The sequence below is a fragment of the Lactuca virosa genome, chromosome 8, assembly GCF_052849685.1.
Source record: "Lactuca virosa cultivar CGN04683 chromosome 8, Lactuca_virosa_CGN04683_v6, whole genome shotgun sequence".
Lineage (NCBI taxonomy): Eukaryota > Viridiplantae > Streptophyta > Magnoliopsida > Asterales > Asteraceae > Lactuca > Lactuca virosa.
In genome coordinates, this window is record NC_136433.1 from 27,965,373 (window position 1) to 27,981,001 (window position 15,629).

General features: G+C 33.1%; 1 protein-coding gene across 1 annotated transcript; it reads left to right on the forward strand.

Moving 5' to 3' along the window:
* The first annotated feature begins 4,971 nt into the window (after positions 1-4,971).
* LOC145134938 (uncharacterized) lies at positions 4,972-8,021 on the forward strand. Its single transcript, XM_079069743.1, has 2 exons — positions 4,972-5,625; positions 7,585-8,021. Exons 1-2 carry the CDS (start codon positions 5,216-5,218, stop codon positions 7,817-7,819), a joined length of 645 nt encoding a protein of 214 aa, XP_078925869.1. The 5' UTR covers positions 4,972-5,215; the 3' UTR covers positions 7,820-8,021.
* Positions 8,022-15,629: the final 7,608 nt, after the last annotated feature.

Here is a 15,629-nt window from a genome sequence, read left to right on the forward strand (position 1 = left end):
CCTTCCTGCTATTGTTCTGTGTATTTTACATAAAAAAAATCCTCCATCTTTGCTTTTATCGTTTATTCACAAATATCAATAACATATACATTACACAGAAAAGTATGTTACAGTTGGTCTATGTCCATCATTTGATTCTTTCTTTTTGTTATATTTTGGTATATATACGAGTGACTTGATTTTATTTTTATAACCCTCATTTATTTTTATAACCCTCTTTTTGTTATATTTTGGTATATATACGAGTGACTTGATTCTTTCTTTTTGTTATATTTTGGTAGAGATTGTAACGCCTGGTTCCTGGTACGTATTTAATTACAATTTATTCACTTTTTTGTAGAGCTACTCGACGAGTTGGGAGCCCCAAAATCGTCGAGTAGAAACCATAATGGACGCGGGATTTTAAGTCACCTACTCGATGAGTTGAGAGCCTCGACTCGACGAGTAGGCCTGCTAGAGTGAAACCGTAATTTCGGGGTTTTGCACCCTATTTAAGCATCCTAATCCCCACTTGCTGGCCTCATTTCCAACCTCCAAGTCCCAAACCCTAGATTCAGAAACCCTAAAGCCATTGTGAGCTTGTGAGCCATTTTTGAGTGAAACCTTGTGTGTTTTGAAGCTTGTGAAGTTAGGAGAAGCTTGAGGACTCAAGAAGGAGATACTATATCCAACAACTTCCTTTCTTGCTCATCATTTTCTGGTAAACAAGTCTCAAACTTGCTTAGTGGCTTCTTAGATCTCTTTATCATCTTTTTATTGGGTTTTTGGTCCAAGAAGCTTGATCTTTGGGATATGGACGTCCCAAGTGAGTGAACCATCAGATCTGGATTCATTAAGGGCTTTCCTGGCATTAAGGTGCAAACTTTATGACCATTGAAGCCCATGCAAGCCATAGGATGTTATTTTTGGCCTTTTAAGCTCCAAAAGGCCATGCATGGAGTGAAAGGTGGAAGCTTTACGTGTTCATGAAGTGTTTAAGGCCTAGATCTCTGTTTGTATGCTTTACTTTGGTGTAAGGATGACTTGTGGACCGAGATCTAAGTCCTAAAGAGTTAGGGTTTGAGCAAAACCCGTCAAATGAGGATATTAATGGGTAAAGTTGGAAACTTTACCCTTAAAAGAGCATTTTCAGTATATATGAGAAGTAAGAAGCTTAGATCTGAAGAGTAGGGGCTTAATCCGTTAAGATGGCCCAAACAGACAAATGAACTTGTCGAGTCCATAGAGGAACTCGACGAGTTGAGTCATTATGTCCCGATTCAGTTTATGGTAGAACACAACGAGTTTGTGAAGGGACTCGACGAGTTGACTCGCTTTATCGCGACCATGAGTATCGAGGGAACTCGGCGAGTCAGGGGATGACTCGACGAGTTGGATAACGATTTCAGGGTCTTTGAGTTATAGAACTCTGCGAGTTGATGGGTCAACTCGGCGAGTTACGTCAATCCAGAATGTTGAATTTGACCAGAATGTTGACTTTGACCAGGGGTAAAATGGTCATTTTACCCTAAGAAGGATTATCAGTTTTTGACTAAGTGTTATTGTGATAATGATAGCCGGGGAGTCGTTGGAGCAGCCGTCAGAGATTCCTCACACAAGATTTCGCAGTTAGCTTTGTGAGGTGAGTTTTCTCCTGTAGGAACGGGTCCAAGGCACCAAGGCCAACCCGTTTATGTATGTTAGTATGTTCCGGACTAAGGTCCGATGCCGGGCAGGGCCCGATGTAGGTTTATATGTTTTTCGGGTTTCGTTCCGATGTCGGGGCGGTACCTGAAGAATGTTACTATGCTTGATGTCTTTGTGATTCTTGCATGTGTTTGTATCTGTATGTTTTCGGATTTCGGTCCAATGTCGGGGCGGTTCCCGAGGAATGTTTGTATGCTTTCGGATTTCGGTCTGATGTCGGGCGGGGCCCGAGGGATGTTTATATGTCTATGATTAGGTGATTATGCTCATGTTATGTGTATTAGCAGTTATGCTCATATGTATGTCGAGCTTTGCCCGATGTCGGGTGGGGCCCGACGTCGGATGCAGTCTGATGTCGAGCGGGGCCCGATGTCGGACAATGCCAATGTCGGGCGATACCCGATGTAGCCGGGCGGGGCCCAATGTATGTTATATGTGTTTATGTGTATGGTATGTGGTAGTTTGGGGAGACTCACTAAGCTTCGTGCTTACAGTTTTCAGTTTTGGTTTCAGATACTTCCGCTAGTAAGGGGAAGAGCTCGGGATGACTGCATTGCACACACCACAACTTTTAGCCTGGGATGATTTACTCTGATATTTAGACATGTGATTTTGATACAGTGTTTGATATGATGTTTTGAGATATTTCACTTATGTTTTTATCAGATGATTTGGTTTACCATGGTTTTATTTATAAATGAAAAATAAAATTTTTGGACCGTATTTTTGGGATGTTTCAGAGATAGAGAGAATGAGAAAAGTTAGAGATAGAGAGATAATGAGAAGATGTAATGATAGGGAGAACGAGAAGAGTTAGAGATAGACTGAACAAGAAAAGATAGAGAAAAAAAGAAGGAGAAGAGTTTGAGATATAGAGATAATGAGAAGAGATAGAGATATAGAGAATGAGGAGAGTTAGATATAGAGAGATAACAAGTAGATATAGAGATAGAGAGAAGAAGCTAGAGATAGAGAGGAAATGAGAAGAGATAGAGATATAGAGAATGAGAATAGTTGGTGATTAAGAGATAATAAGAAAAGATCAGGATCTAGATAGAATGAGAAGCGATAGAAACATGAAGAGAGATAAATATATTGAGTAAAGGAGTAGAAAGTGAAAGTAAAAGTTAGTCAATCAAAGTAATCCATAAGGGATTATATGTAGAGGATCCATAAAGTATCATTGTAATGTGCTAGGGATTATATGTAGAGGATCAGTAAGGGATAATTGTAATCAACGATGGATTATATGTAGAGGATCAATGAGGGATTATATGTAGAGAATCTGTGAGGATCATTGTAATCTGTAAGGGATTATACATAGAGGATCCTTAAGGGATCATTGTAATCCATGAGCGATTATACGTAGAGGTTGGTTCTAGTGAAGTTACTTGATTTATAAAATTCATAAGTGCTTTATGAGTTAACACAAATAACAAACAACAAATTGGTTCTTTGTTTGGATTTAATCTCGTTGTAAATTTGAAATCATATGTTTTTAAGCTTTCAGGTTTAGAAGATGCATATTGTTGGTAATAAACTTAATGCAAAATTTCAATCAAAATGTAAAAACTTGCTTTGACTAATTTAGTAAGTTAAGTTTTTGTTAAAGAACTTGTTTTGACTACAAGTTAAGTAACATTATATCTTGTTAATCTTACGTATACGTAACCAACTTAGATCAGCAACTATTTAAAAGTTGATTCATAATCAATCGCGTTATAATCGAATAAAACTTAAACCAAAATTAATTTTCCATTTGATTTTTCTAAAATTCTAGTTTTTATTTTCCTTCCTGCTATTGTTCTGTGTATTTTACATAAAAAAAATCCTCCATCTTTGCTTTTATCGTTTATTCACAAATATCAATAACATATACATTACACAGAAAAGTATGTTACAGTTGGTCTATGTCCATCATTTGATTCTTTCTTTTTGTTATATTTTGGTATATATACGAGTGACTTGATTTTATTTTTATAACCCTCATTTATGTGTTGACCTAGCAATCCAAGAGGTTGATATCATGTTTACATTTTGTGGTAATTGGATTTTGCTTTTTTTTTTTTTTTTCTGATTGAAATGATTGATTGGAATCATGTTTCTAATTTATGATTTATCTGATCCTCTGGTGCTTCTTCGATGGTGATGGTGGCAGTTTACGGTTTTCCATAGAAGGCTTCCAACAGGAACAACGATGACGTTTCTTCAATGAAGGCAACTAAAGATGAGAGCTTGAAAAGAGAGAGGACTTGAGAAAGAAGGTGCTAATCCTTCTAGTTAATACAACAATAATTCATTTTGTTTAAAAATTAATAACACAAATAACATAAAAGAAGTTTAAAAAGTTAAAATATACTAATAATAAGGACCAATATAATCATTTCATGTTTACCATACTAAACAAAACCGTAAGATAATAATATCAGATAAAACGTTCGGATGGAAAAGAAGCTAAATAAAAATTAAACATGCAAACTGTACCAAATCCTAATGACTATTTCTGTAATTCTCAGGTTATCAGGAGTGCTTAAAACTTGACAACTCCAAAAATATTATCACATCACTACAATTTCCTCACCACACACCTACGAAATTGTCACCATTCTACATCACATTACCTAACTATATTTGTACTCTATGTATTAATATGTTGTACATTTGAGAGAGAGAGAGAGAGAGAGAGAGAGAGAGAGAGAGAGAGAGAGAGAGAGAGAGAGAATTATGGTCGGCCTTCGTTCGAACCATGACCACATACACCACGCATCCTTGAAATGGTGTTCATGTCGATAACACCGACCATGCTTGGATAACGTCCCCACTCCAAAATGTCTAAAATCTAAATATCCAATATCAAAACTTCAAAAGTGAGACTAAAACATGTCTTCCAATTGACAAGAAGTCACCGCCAAATTAAAGTAACATATTAAATAACTTATTCATCTAAACAACATGAATTCTCTTTTTATTAGTTTATAATTGTGATCATGGATTTTAGTGGGAGATTGAACGACAAACACCGTCCCATAATGTTGAGGGCGTAAGAAGATAGACTATTTTTTTTTAACAAATTATTATCTTTATCATTTTCTAATAACATATTACCATAAGAACGAACTAGTGTGTATTAATCGAGTAATATGATATTGAGGTTGTTGGAGCCAGTTCTCAAAACTTAAGGTCCCATAACAATAAATTTGAAATTTTGAGGGGGTGAAATTGCAATTTTTCTATAATATTTCTTTCCGTCATCTCCATCTCCATTCCTCTGCTTTTTATGCCACTACAATTTTCAGAGGTTGAGTCTTTTGAAGCTCTCTCTCCTCCCGAGTCCCGACCATGGTGATGAAGTGATGTAACACGACAGAAAGGCAAAACCCTTTTACTCTTCACCCCAATTGGCACATAAGTAGTGGAAAAGAAGAAACACTGAAAGATTTAGAGAGATGAAGATCTCCGTCAACTTTTGGCTGAGAGGGTATTCATGAAAAAAAAAAAAACTCAAATTTTCTTCTCTGTATAATTAAAAATGGCAACTTTACAACAGCCCCGACTGGATTTAGAATCCGGTGGTGGCGATGGAGCCGGAGATGACACCCGCCGGCAGTCTGGATCATCTGATGGTAGTGAAGAGAGTTACAGAACTAGTATTGGGACTGCAGGGATGGTGCCGGAGGAAGTGGTGGAAACTGGGATATCATCCTCTGTTTCAGAGACCTCGGCGGTGGATCTGGAAACTGGTGGCGGTGGCGGAGGCGGAAATAAGGTACATTTGTTGAAGATCGAAAAGGATTGTAGGATTTGTCATTTGAGTTTGGATGTAAACAATCAAGAATCGGGAAATGGGATTCCGATTGAGTTGGGTTGTTCTTGTAAAGACGATTTAGCTGCTGCTCATAAACAGTGTGCTGAAACTTGGTTCAAGATTAAGGGCAACAGGTAATTAACAAAAACCATCTTCTAAGAGTTAAATTTTTATAACTTTTTAAAGATACCCATTTACATATTTTCCATCTTTCATGCTTTGGAACTTCTGTAATTGGGATTGATTTTGCTTCTTTGCTTGATTAGAGTTTAGAATACTTAGTTCTCAACTTTTGTTTACCACTTATTTGTGACTTTGCTTTATGCTAGAAATTAAGTCGTGTTTGTTAGTAAGTTTAAGGTTTTGTTGTATTCATTTAGTTTATATTTACATGTTCTGCCTTTTTCAGTTTAGTCACCTTTCTGTATCAAAGAATTAGGAAACTTAAGTTTCGTGCCTTTTCCAGTAATCCCTGCTGCATTTTTCGTAAATATATATCTTTTTGGAGGAAAATGGACATCATTTTGTCACTAAAATGACATCATATTGCTTAAAAAAACATTTTTTTTTTTTTTTAGTTTTTTACTGATAAAACGATATCGCAAAAAAGGTTATTTTATGTTTCATGAAGTAATTAGTTATTTTGTGGCATAAAATTGAAAATATAACATTTTGTGATATTTCGTTTTTGGTTTTTGTAATTTTTTATGATGAGCCTTCTTTTTATCGTAGGATTAAATTTGTTCAATCATTGATAGGTTCTGAAGAAATATTATTAAATTGTAAAAGAGAATGGAGCCAAAAAGAAAAAAAAAACAATATTAACCTTAGTAAAACATGTTTATTATTTCAAAATAGGTAGTGAAATGCTTTAAGGAACACAAGGATAAAGGAATAATTTCAGAATAAAGTCGAAAAAGCAACTTTTTATGAAATAAAAATCAAGAAAAGAAAAGAAAAGGGGCGACCCTTGTAACAATGCCTTATTTGCTTTGGAATTTTTTTTGGGACCATTTTAATAAATCGACCACCAATTCGTAATGTGGATTTTTTGGATTACAGATTTGCTTTTTGAATATCTTATTATAAAAATCCTTACAAAATTCAAACTTTGCGAAAAGCCATCTTATGTGTATTTTGCACATAGAAAATCGTTTATATGTTTTGTAGTTACCCTTATTTTCTTAAAAAAGAATAACCTTGGATGTCGTTTGTTGTGTGTTTGTAAACAAAAAGAAAAGATCTGCAAAATCGTGGTACTCTTGTGTGTATTTTGCACATAGAAAACCGTGTATATCACTACTATATCTTTTAACAGTGATGGAATTTGCTTTCCTCGTCTTCTTTCCCTTTTTTCTTATTTGGTAGCTAGTGGAATATTTATTCGAACCCACAACAACATAGCAACTTTTCTAAAAGTTTTAAAGATTGTTATTAAATTCAATTATTAAGGAGATGACATATTATTCTTGTCACTATATTTTATTGTTGGCATCCTAAGTTCATGGAAAAATTCAACTGCACATATGACCAAGTTTTTGTATGATTCTTTTTAGGGAATACATAATATCATAATAACCCAAAGAGCTAATTACAAAAAACCCAAAGGACTAATTGCAAAAATAACCAAAATGGCAAAGGTAATGTCAAAATATAAATCATATTTTCAACTTTTATCATAAAATGGTCCCACAAAAAAAGTATATGGTGAGATTTTTAACTTTTGTCAAAATGACATCATTTTCGTAAAAAAGATATTGAAAAATTAATTTTACAAAAAAAAGATATTTCACAAAATTCATTAGCGAAATAGGTGGCTTTATATGCTAAAAATTGAAAAATGGTATTTTATGATGTTACCTTCTTATATTTGATTCAACCACTAGCAAAGTGGCTTATTTATTGGTGATCACTTGATATGAAACACTTTGAAATGGAGTTGATCAATGTCGGAATCTCATATGCATCAACCTTACGGTGACATGATCACAAAAAACCTTCCCATATTTGGTTATTTTTGTGAGTAACCCTTTCCCAAAGGTATATTAATTCGTTATTACAGCCTAATTTGATTTTATGTCTTAATAATCAAGAACGTGTGAGATATGTGGATCAACTGCAAAAAACGTTGCTGGTGTAGATGAGGCTGAACCAATAGACCAATGGAGCGAAACAAATGGTTCAACACCATCACGAGCCGCTGCACCCATGGCTACATCAGAGACCCGCAACTTCTGGCAAGGCCATCGGTTTCTCAACTTCTTGTTAGCTTCTATGGTTTTTGCTTTTGTCATCTCCTGGCTTTTCCACTTCAATGTGCCATCGTGATTGTGAATAATGATCATGATTCATGAGAATTAGAGGCAAAGGCCATGCAAGCAAAGAAGAGTTAGTGGAGTACTTTTTAATTTGTTGATATTATGTAGTCTTAAGTCTTTCATCTATTAGATATTGTATTGTTGTTGTAAGCTTTAAGATATTTATGAATTGTTTTAAGATTAAAGAAAGAACGCCAAATTTGACTTTTGAATGTCGGACGTTTGTAGATTTGATTTGTTAATTTATATATATTTTGAACTAGTTGTAAAATCCATATATTACATGGGTTAATTTTTTTTTAAAAATGTTAAATATAAAGATATATTACATGGGTTAATTTATTTAAAAAAAAAGTTAAATATAAATGTCAAAATATTTAAGAACTTTGAATTTATAAGAAAATATGAAAAATAATGAATTATTAGTTTATTATAACTGAAATGTTTTTATCATTTAAATTTAAAAAACAATTTAAATAAATAAACAAAAAAAAAAACTAATGAGCTTTAATTTGAAAATTTTGAAATTAAAATGTAAGTTTATTAATGAAATTGATATTCATTTGTTACTATATTTATTGTAATTATTACATTAAAATATTATGTTGAATTTAATAAAATAAACTCATAAAATGACACGTGGAAAAAAATTAATTCAAAATAACCACACAGTTACATTTGGCAAATTGAATGAGACTATGACATGTAACAAAAAAAACGTTTATTTATTAGAGTAGATGAGTTAATGACGTATTGACATGACATAGTCGGAGATAAAAAGAAAAATCTCTATTTTTAAGTCTAATAGTCTATTAAAAGTATTATATACTAGTTTTGAGACTTATATATTATATAAGTTTATTCAAAAAAGAAAAATAAATATCTAAAAATTTAAAAAAGTTTGAATCTATAAGGAAAAAATAAAAAATATTTAACTATTAAAATTAAAATTTTTATTTTTTTAAATTTAAACAAATAATTCAAATAAAATAATAAATAAACAGTTAAAATAATTGAATTCAATTTTAAAATTTAAAACATAAAAGGAAAGTTGCATTAACAAATTTGATATGCAATTATTATTACATTTATTACTTTTAAAATTTAAAACATAAAAGGAAAATTGCATTATATGAAATTTAATAAAATAGAAAAAAACCCCACAAAATAATATATGCATGAGAGAATAAGAAGTGGCATAAATGATTTTTATTTATTAGATTAGATTAAAAATAAAATTCGAGAATTGTGGTTTTTTTTTTTTAACAAAATGTATAGTTGTTAATTTTAACTAGAGTGAATTACATAAATGGTTACAAAAATTATGGATTACATAATCGTTGATGATTTTTAATCCTTTTCGTCCATGAAGTGGCTGAGTCGGCCAGCCTCAACGCCTTTGTGGTGTTAAGACTCTTTTCCTTCTCAACGTTGCTCAACGCGTTTATTTAATTCAATTGACCGTTCCAAACGGTCAAATTTGATTATATATATATATATATATATATATATATATATATATATATATATATATATATATATATATATATATAGGGAAGAGTTATTTGGAAAACAAAAAAACCCTAAAAATCATAAAAATGCATAAAAAAATACTTAGAGATCACAAAACTTTTTTTTGAAAATTTTTTTGAAAAAATCGTAGCTTTTTATTCAAAAATATTTTTTGTGATCTCTAAGTATTTTTTTTATGCATTTTTATGATTTTTAGGGTTTTTTTAGGGTTTTTTTGTTTTCCATAGAACCTAAACCTATATATATATATATATATATATATATATATATATATATATATATATATATATATATATATATATATATATATATATACAGAGAGAGAGAGAGCGAGAAAGAGAGAGAGAGCTAGGTTCAGGTGTTTAAACTAATTATTGTGTTATTGTATGCATAAATATGGGCCAATCAAAATTTAAAATATAAATAATTAATTAAATAAATAAATAAGGGTAATTAGGTAATTTTATAAACAACTTCCTCAAATACTTTCCTATAATTATGTTAGTTGATTTTAACCTAATTTATCCCCTTTTAATTACCACCGACGTCACTTTGAAAAACCCCCCATAGGATTCGATCGAAAGTGAACAAGATCGACTTCGTCTTTGTCTTCATCTGATCAGAAAGGAAAGACGAACAGAAGCAGGCAGCGACTCGGTGATCAGTGGTGGCTACTGTCAACAGCGGTGGAGTATCGTCATCGTCTTCGCCGATTGAAAATCTCGCCATCGTAATCACACTTTCAACTCTCCTGCTGGGGATCCATCGTATCTGATTTTTCACACGCAACCGCATTATTTTACACTTCCAATTTAACCCTATCAGAGGAGAGTGGATTCTCGGCCTCGCTTCTAAAAATCGATTGAATCGGATTGGTTCCAGTCGACAGACAGTGAGAGTGGAAGAATTGCTTGAGGATCGATGCTTTGTGATTTTGAGAAGTTAGTCGGTGGAGGAAATATGAAGCAGGGCAGGCGGAGGCAATGAATTGGAGGAAAATAGCGGTCGATCGGAGGAGTGCCACGCAAAACGGCTTGAAACTGCCGCCGACTCAATATCAGGTACTATATATAAGCCTAACTTGAAATTTATTATGTATATAAATTTTACATTAGCAAATCAAAAATGATTTTGGATAATGGAAGCTAGCAGTAAACTGTTTTATAAGTAAAAAATGGTGAATGAATCGTTATACAGATCAAGAACAGATAAGCATAAAGCAAGTGAAGCACTAGAAACCCGATTATTCAACTTAGATAAAGCACTAGAAACTAGTTATTTTTGGTTCATTTTTTGTTTCTTTTTCATTGTTGGTTGCTATTGTTTTATGTGGCAGATTATTTTGTCAGTTGGTATGTAGTGTATTCAATGGATGATATTGGTGAGATTCCAATTCTATTGGAATGGAATCACGAATTCCAATTCTGTTGGAATGGAATCATGAATTCTAATTCTGTTGGAATGGAGTATGGATTTTTTTCTCACTGATTTATGCATGTTCTACAATTCTTGGTTATTGGTTTTGGTGCAATTCACAAGTCCACATATTTTTCCAAAGGAATTTAGTTTTTTATTTTTCATTTGCTAATGCATTATTGGAATCTAAACTACAATTTGGTTTTGTTTTCACATAAGTTGATGCTTGAAGAACGGACCACAAAATTGAAAGTGATTCTAAGCAACATTATTCTTTTAGAATGTATTAGTGTCGTTTTTAGATTTTGATGTTTTCTTTCCCGTTTTGAAAGTTTTTTTAGTTTTATTCTTTAACAATAAATGTAATTCTTAACAATTGTTACCCGTATTCTATAAGAAATAATGTATTTTCTGTTTTTATTCTTCAATTGATTGTTCAAAAACTTGTTATTCTACAAGAAGTTTTTAAAGTCATGATCAAGAAATAGGTTCAACAATATTTTTATTATATATGGTTCAAGAATATTTTTTTTAATATACTCATAAACATATTATGTCAGAATGTCCGAATTAAAAGAGTTATAATTCGTAAAATTGGATTTTAAAAATTAATAGAATATATGATCCCTTAAAATATGTAATTTTCCTTTATTAAATCTATATTAATTGTCTAAAATACCCTTGTAATTAATTTAGATGATATTTTTCAATTATATTTAATTCAATAATATATATTAATCACTTTCTTAAAATAAGTAAAATTGATTGGCCCATATTTATGCATACAATAACACAATAATTACTTTGAATAGAATAACCTAAGGCTATATATATATATATATATATATATATATATATATATATATATATATATATATATATATATAGAGAGAGAGAGGGTTCAATTGAAAAAAAAAAGTTGAGAGTAAAGGAATCAGTCTCAAGCCAATAATTTATTTTTGTCGCAAAACCCTCCATCGTACCGGCGAAATTGGGCAAGGGACACACGTGTATATTCAAACCAAATATGTTTTTCTTTAAACTATGTTAATCATTACCTTAATATATACAAAAACATGTTTTTTTTTGTTTTTTTTAATTTTTAAGAAACTATTTTTATCGAAAAAATATTTTAAATATATCAAAATTCATAATTTTTTATTCTCTATAAATAAATATCCATATTGTTATAGTTTTAAGTTAAAATAAAATTTTTATTCTTTATGGTTACAGCTCTCGTTATTCATAAGCGAATAAAAATGCATCATATTTTTATTACAGTACATTCATTATTCACTTATGAATAAAATGTATGCTTAATTTTTTTTTTACAGTTTAAGTATTATTTATATATGAATATAACACGTAATCAAGTTTTTACATAATTCTTTTTTTTATCAGCTTCTGTCATATGTTATATTCATATATGAATAAAACGTGTATTAGTTATCATCTTATGTTATATTCATATATTAATAAATATTTATTACATTTTTTGTTACAGTTCCTTTGTTATTCATATATGAATAAGTAGTATGCTAATAAAAGACGAAATGTTTTGAAAATTCGAACTACTTATTTAAATATAAATAACAAATGAACGTAACAAAACTCTGATCAATATGTTGTTCAAATATAAATATAACTTGTGAGGAGAGCTAATATAAGTTTTATTCATATGTGAATATAACATGTGACGAGAGCTGATGTAAGCTGTAAAAAGTTTATTACATATTATATTCACATGTGAATAATACTTAAATTGTAAAAAAAAAATTAAACATATTTTTTATTCTTAAGTGAATAACGAATGTACTGTAATAAAATCTGATGCGTTTTTATTCACTTATGAATAACGAGAGTTGAAACTATAAAAAAATAATTTTTTTATTTTATCTTAAAACTATGTCAATATGGATGTCTATTTAAAGAGAATAAAAAATTATGAATTTTGATATATTTAAAATCATTTTTCAATAAAAACAACTCTTTAAAAAAAAGTACGTTATTATAAATATTAAGGTAATAATTAGTATAGTTTAAGGAAACATATTTTGTTTGCAGACACACGTGTATCTCTTTCCAATTTCCGCCGGTACGATGGAGGGTTTTGCGGCAAAAATAAATGATTGACTGAGAATGATTCCTCTATTCTAGGTAACGTAGAGGACTCGGGATGATTCTTGAGGAAAGTATAGATATGTGTGGAAGGTAGTATTGGACCCGTACTATTGGAAGCACAAGATCCATACTCGAATCAAGGAAGTCACGAGGATTCTAAGGAGCTGGTTGAGGGTAGATAGCATGGTTAGATAACCATGACTCGTGGCAGTGTTTTTGTATCTATCAATCTTTTGGTTATGGTTATTCAGGCTGAGGATGATTCTGGTGATTGTGGTGCTTTAGCGACAATGTCAGTTTGGGTTTGAATGGTGCAGACCTAAGTGAGTTAGTTGATTTTGAGGTCTCATGAGCCTTGCTCAAGTAGTGCCAGTTGGGCCGCAGGACTGAAGAAGGAAGCGGCCGTCGGGAGTGGATCGAGAATTTCCGCCGGAGGATGAGTGATTGGCAGATGGATTGGAATGTCACTATCTATGGCGAGTATTATGTCCTTCTAGTTTTCTGAGTTCGGAGAAGGAATGGGCAGGCTTGTGACTTTCAGAGTTGGGTAGTAAACCCAACATGGGGCTAGTTGGCTATGGTGTTTGGAGGCTGTATGACAGCGTAGGAATGCGTAAGAGAATTATTGTGGTATGGATGCCTCGTGATGAGACCAAGGGTCTGCTTCTTGGGATATAGACAGGTCAAGTGCAACGTGATAGTTTCAGGTGGATCGGGAGCGACAACTTTTGTTGTCTCTGATGTATCCCGAATATGAGAATGATGAATTTTGGTATTTATGAACGATTTTTTTGTGACGAACTGTTGGCTGGGATTACAGGCGAGGAGTGTATGTTTTGGGATAGTAAGTTGGTGTTTTGCTTATGCATTTGCATGAAATCCTTAATGTTAAAGGTGGTTATGATTGGAAATTTCTGAGATTTGGAATCTCTTAGGGTTTGCTTGGTCCTTATCTGGAAGATCATTTTGTGTGTGTTATACCTTCCAAGAGTCAGGGATGGTTGGTACTTGGTTGAGCCGGTTTGAGATATGGTTTGGCTGCAGCACTAGAGGGTAGTAGTTCGAACCTTAAGTGGGGGAGAAATAGGTATTCTGCTTGGAGGGTCATCGATCTATTCGAGTTTATGGTGTCAGAAGAATGGTTCATAGGGGTCTGCGGTGAGGGGTATGTGGGTTGGACAAGATAGCAATGGAGCACTTTGTTCGAATTATATGCATGGTTCTTATTTGGGTTATAGCCTTTGAATTGGAACAAGAGTACGACCAATTATCCCATTCTCGGGTTGTATGCGACCATGTTTTTGTCGGATTTTTCGTTGGTAGCATCTTGTATTGTGAAAGGAATTGTGCGTGGAAAAAGATTATGGCATTGTTACGCTCGGTTAGCGTTGAGGGGGACATTGATTGGGTTCCTGCAAGGCGGTGGAATGAGGTTGAGTATCTTTAGGCCCCCATGGTGCTGGTCGTGAGTTTCCAAGAAAATGATGGAATGTCGACAAGATCAGTGTAATACCGGGAGCATTCTAGATATAGGTTGTGGGCCTAGTGATCAAGATTTTTTATTTCTTCTGCTTGTGGTACTTACGGTGTTGGGGCATTGTTGGAAATCGGGAGACTCACGAACCAGCTGGTTTGGATAAAGTGAGCAGTTAAGGACTGTTGGGAGTATCCGTCCTGCATCAGAAAGTCTCTTCCGAGTGTTTGCATTATAAATCTCGTTGTTCGCGAGCTGTTATTAGGGGTTTAGTTACCAAGGTTGGGTATCGGTTATGGAGTCTTGAGTCATGAAGTTCATTGTGAATGTCTCGAGTGATTTTCCAGGCGGGGTTACACCTGAGCTGATAAGGGTTGGATGCAATGTGAAAATTCTTGGATTGATCATCTTTGGTCGTAGGAGCAGTGGTTGGTAATGGTGTGGCAAGGAGTCAAGGGTTTATTTAAGGTTTTGGTACATCTTATGGATTTTGAATTGGTTGAAATTCGTGATCAATGTGTTTTGAGTACTTCATTCTGTGTGTTTGGTGGTGATCATAGTTAAAGACAAGGGGTGGATTCAACGAATGGATGAATAACAATCCTAGAATATGGGTTTTGAAGTTTAGATCTGATGGGTTCCCGGTCTCGGGAAGCATATTGATAGAGTTGATTCGGTGATTGTAGTTTTGAGAGTCCTCACCTCTGTGGTTCTCACTAGAAGTTCAGTCTTATAACTAGGAAGTTGTTGAATATGCTGGCATTGTATGTGCTTCTCTACAACGGTTATATAGATGAGTCTCGCATTGGGAGTCGCCTTGTTTTTTTGAATGAAGGTTTCATTAGCAGTAAATAGTCAGGGGTTCTATTTTTCTAGTTGGTTCTCGTGGCGATTGTGTACTTATATGCGAGATTAGCATGACGATGATTGGCCAAGGATGTTTAGAACCGATCAAATATGTGGGTTTTCGGCTAGGGGTTCCATCGTGAAGCGGAAGCGAGAGCTGATTTCGAGGATGAAATCTAATTTAATTTGGGGAGAATTGTAACATCCTGTTTCCAGCCATTTTTGAGCCATGGAACGGAAGTCGATTGTGTAAGGTTTTGGGACTTAAGGAGGCAAAGTTTAGTACTTATGGAAGGAGTTAATGATAGTTAAGAGATTTTACCCTTGAATTGTGTTCTAGGCCGAAGGGTAGAAAGGGAAAGGTCATAGGTCGGATCCTTGCATGAAATGTGGATTTTTGTTCGAGACATTTTTAGTCCAAAATATTTAG

Coding starts and splice junctions, on each gene's coding strand:
- LOC145134938 (XM_079069743.1), top strand. CDS start 5,216: ATGGCAACTTTACAACAGCCCCGACTGGATTTAGAATCCGGTGGTGGC. Junction 5,626..7,584: donor TTCAAGATTAAGGGCAACAG/GTAATTAACAAA, acceptor TTAATAATCAAG/AACGTGTGAGATATGTGGAT.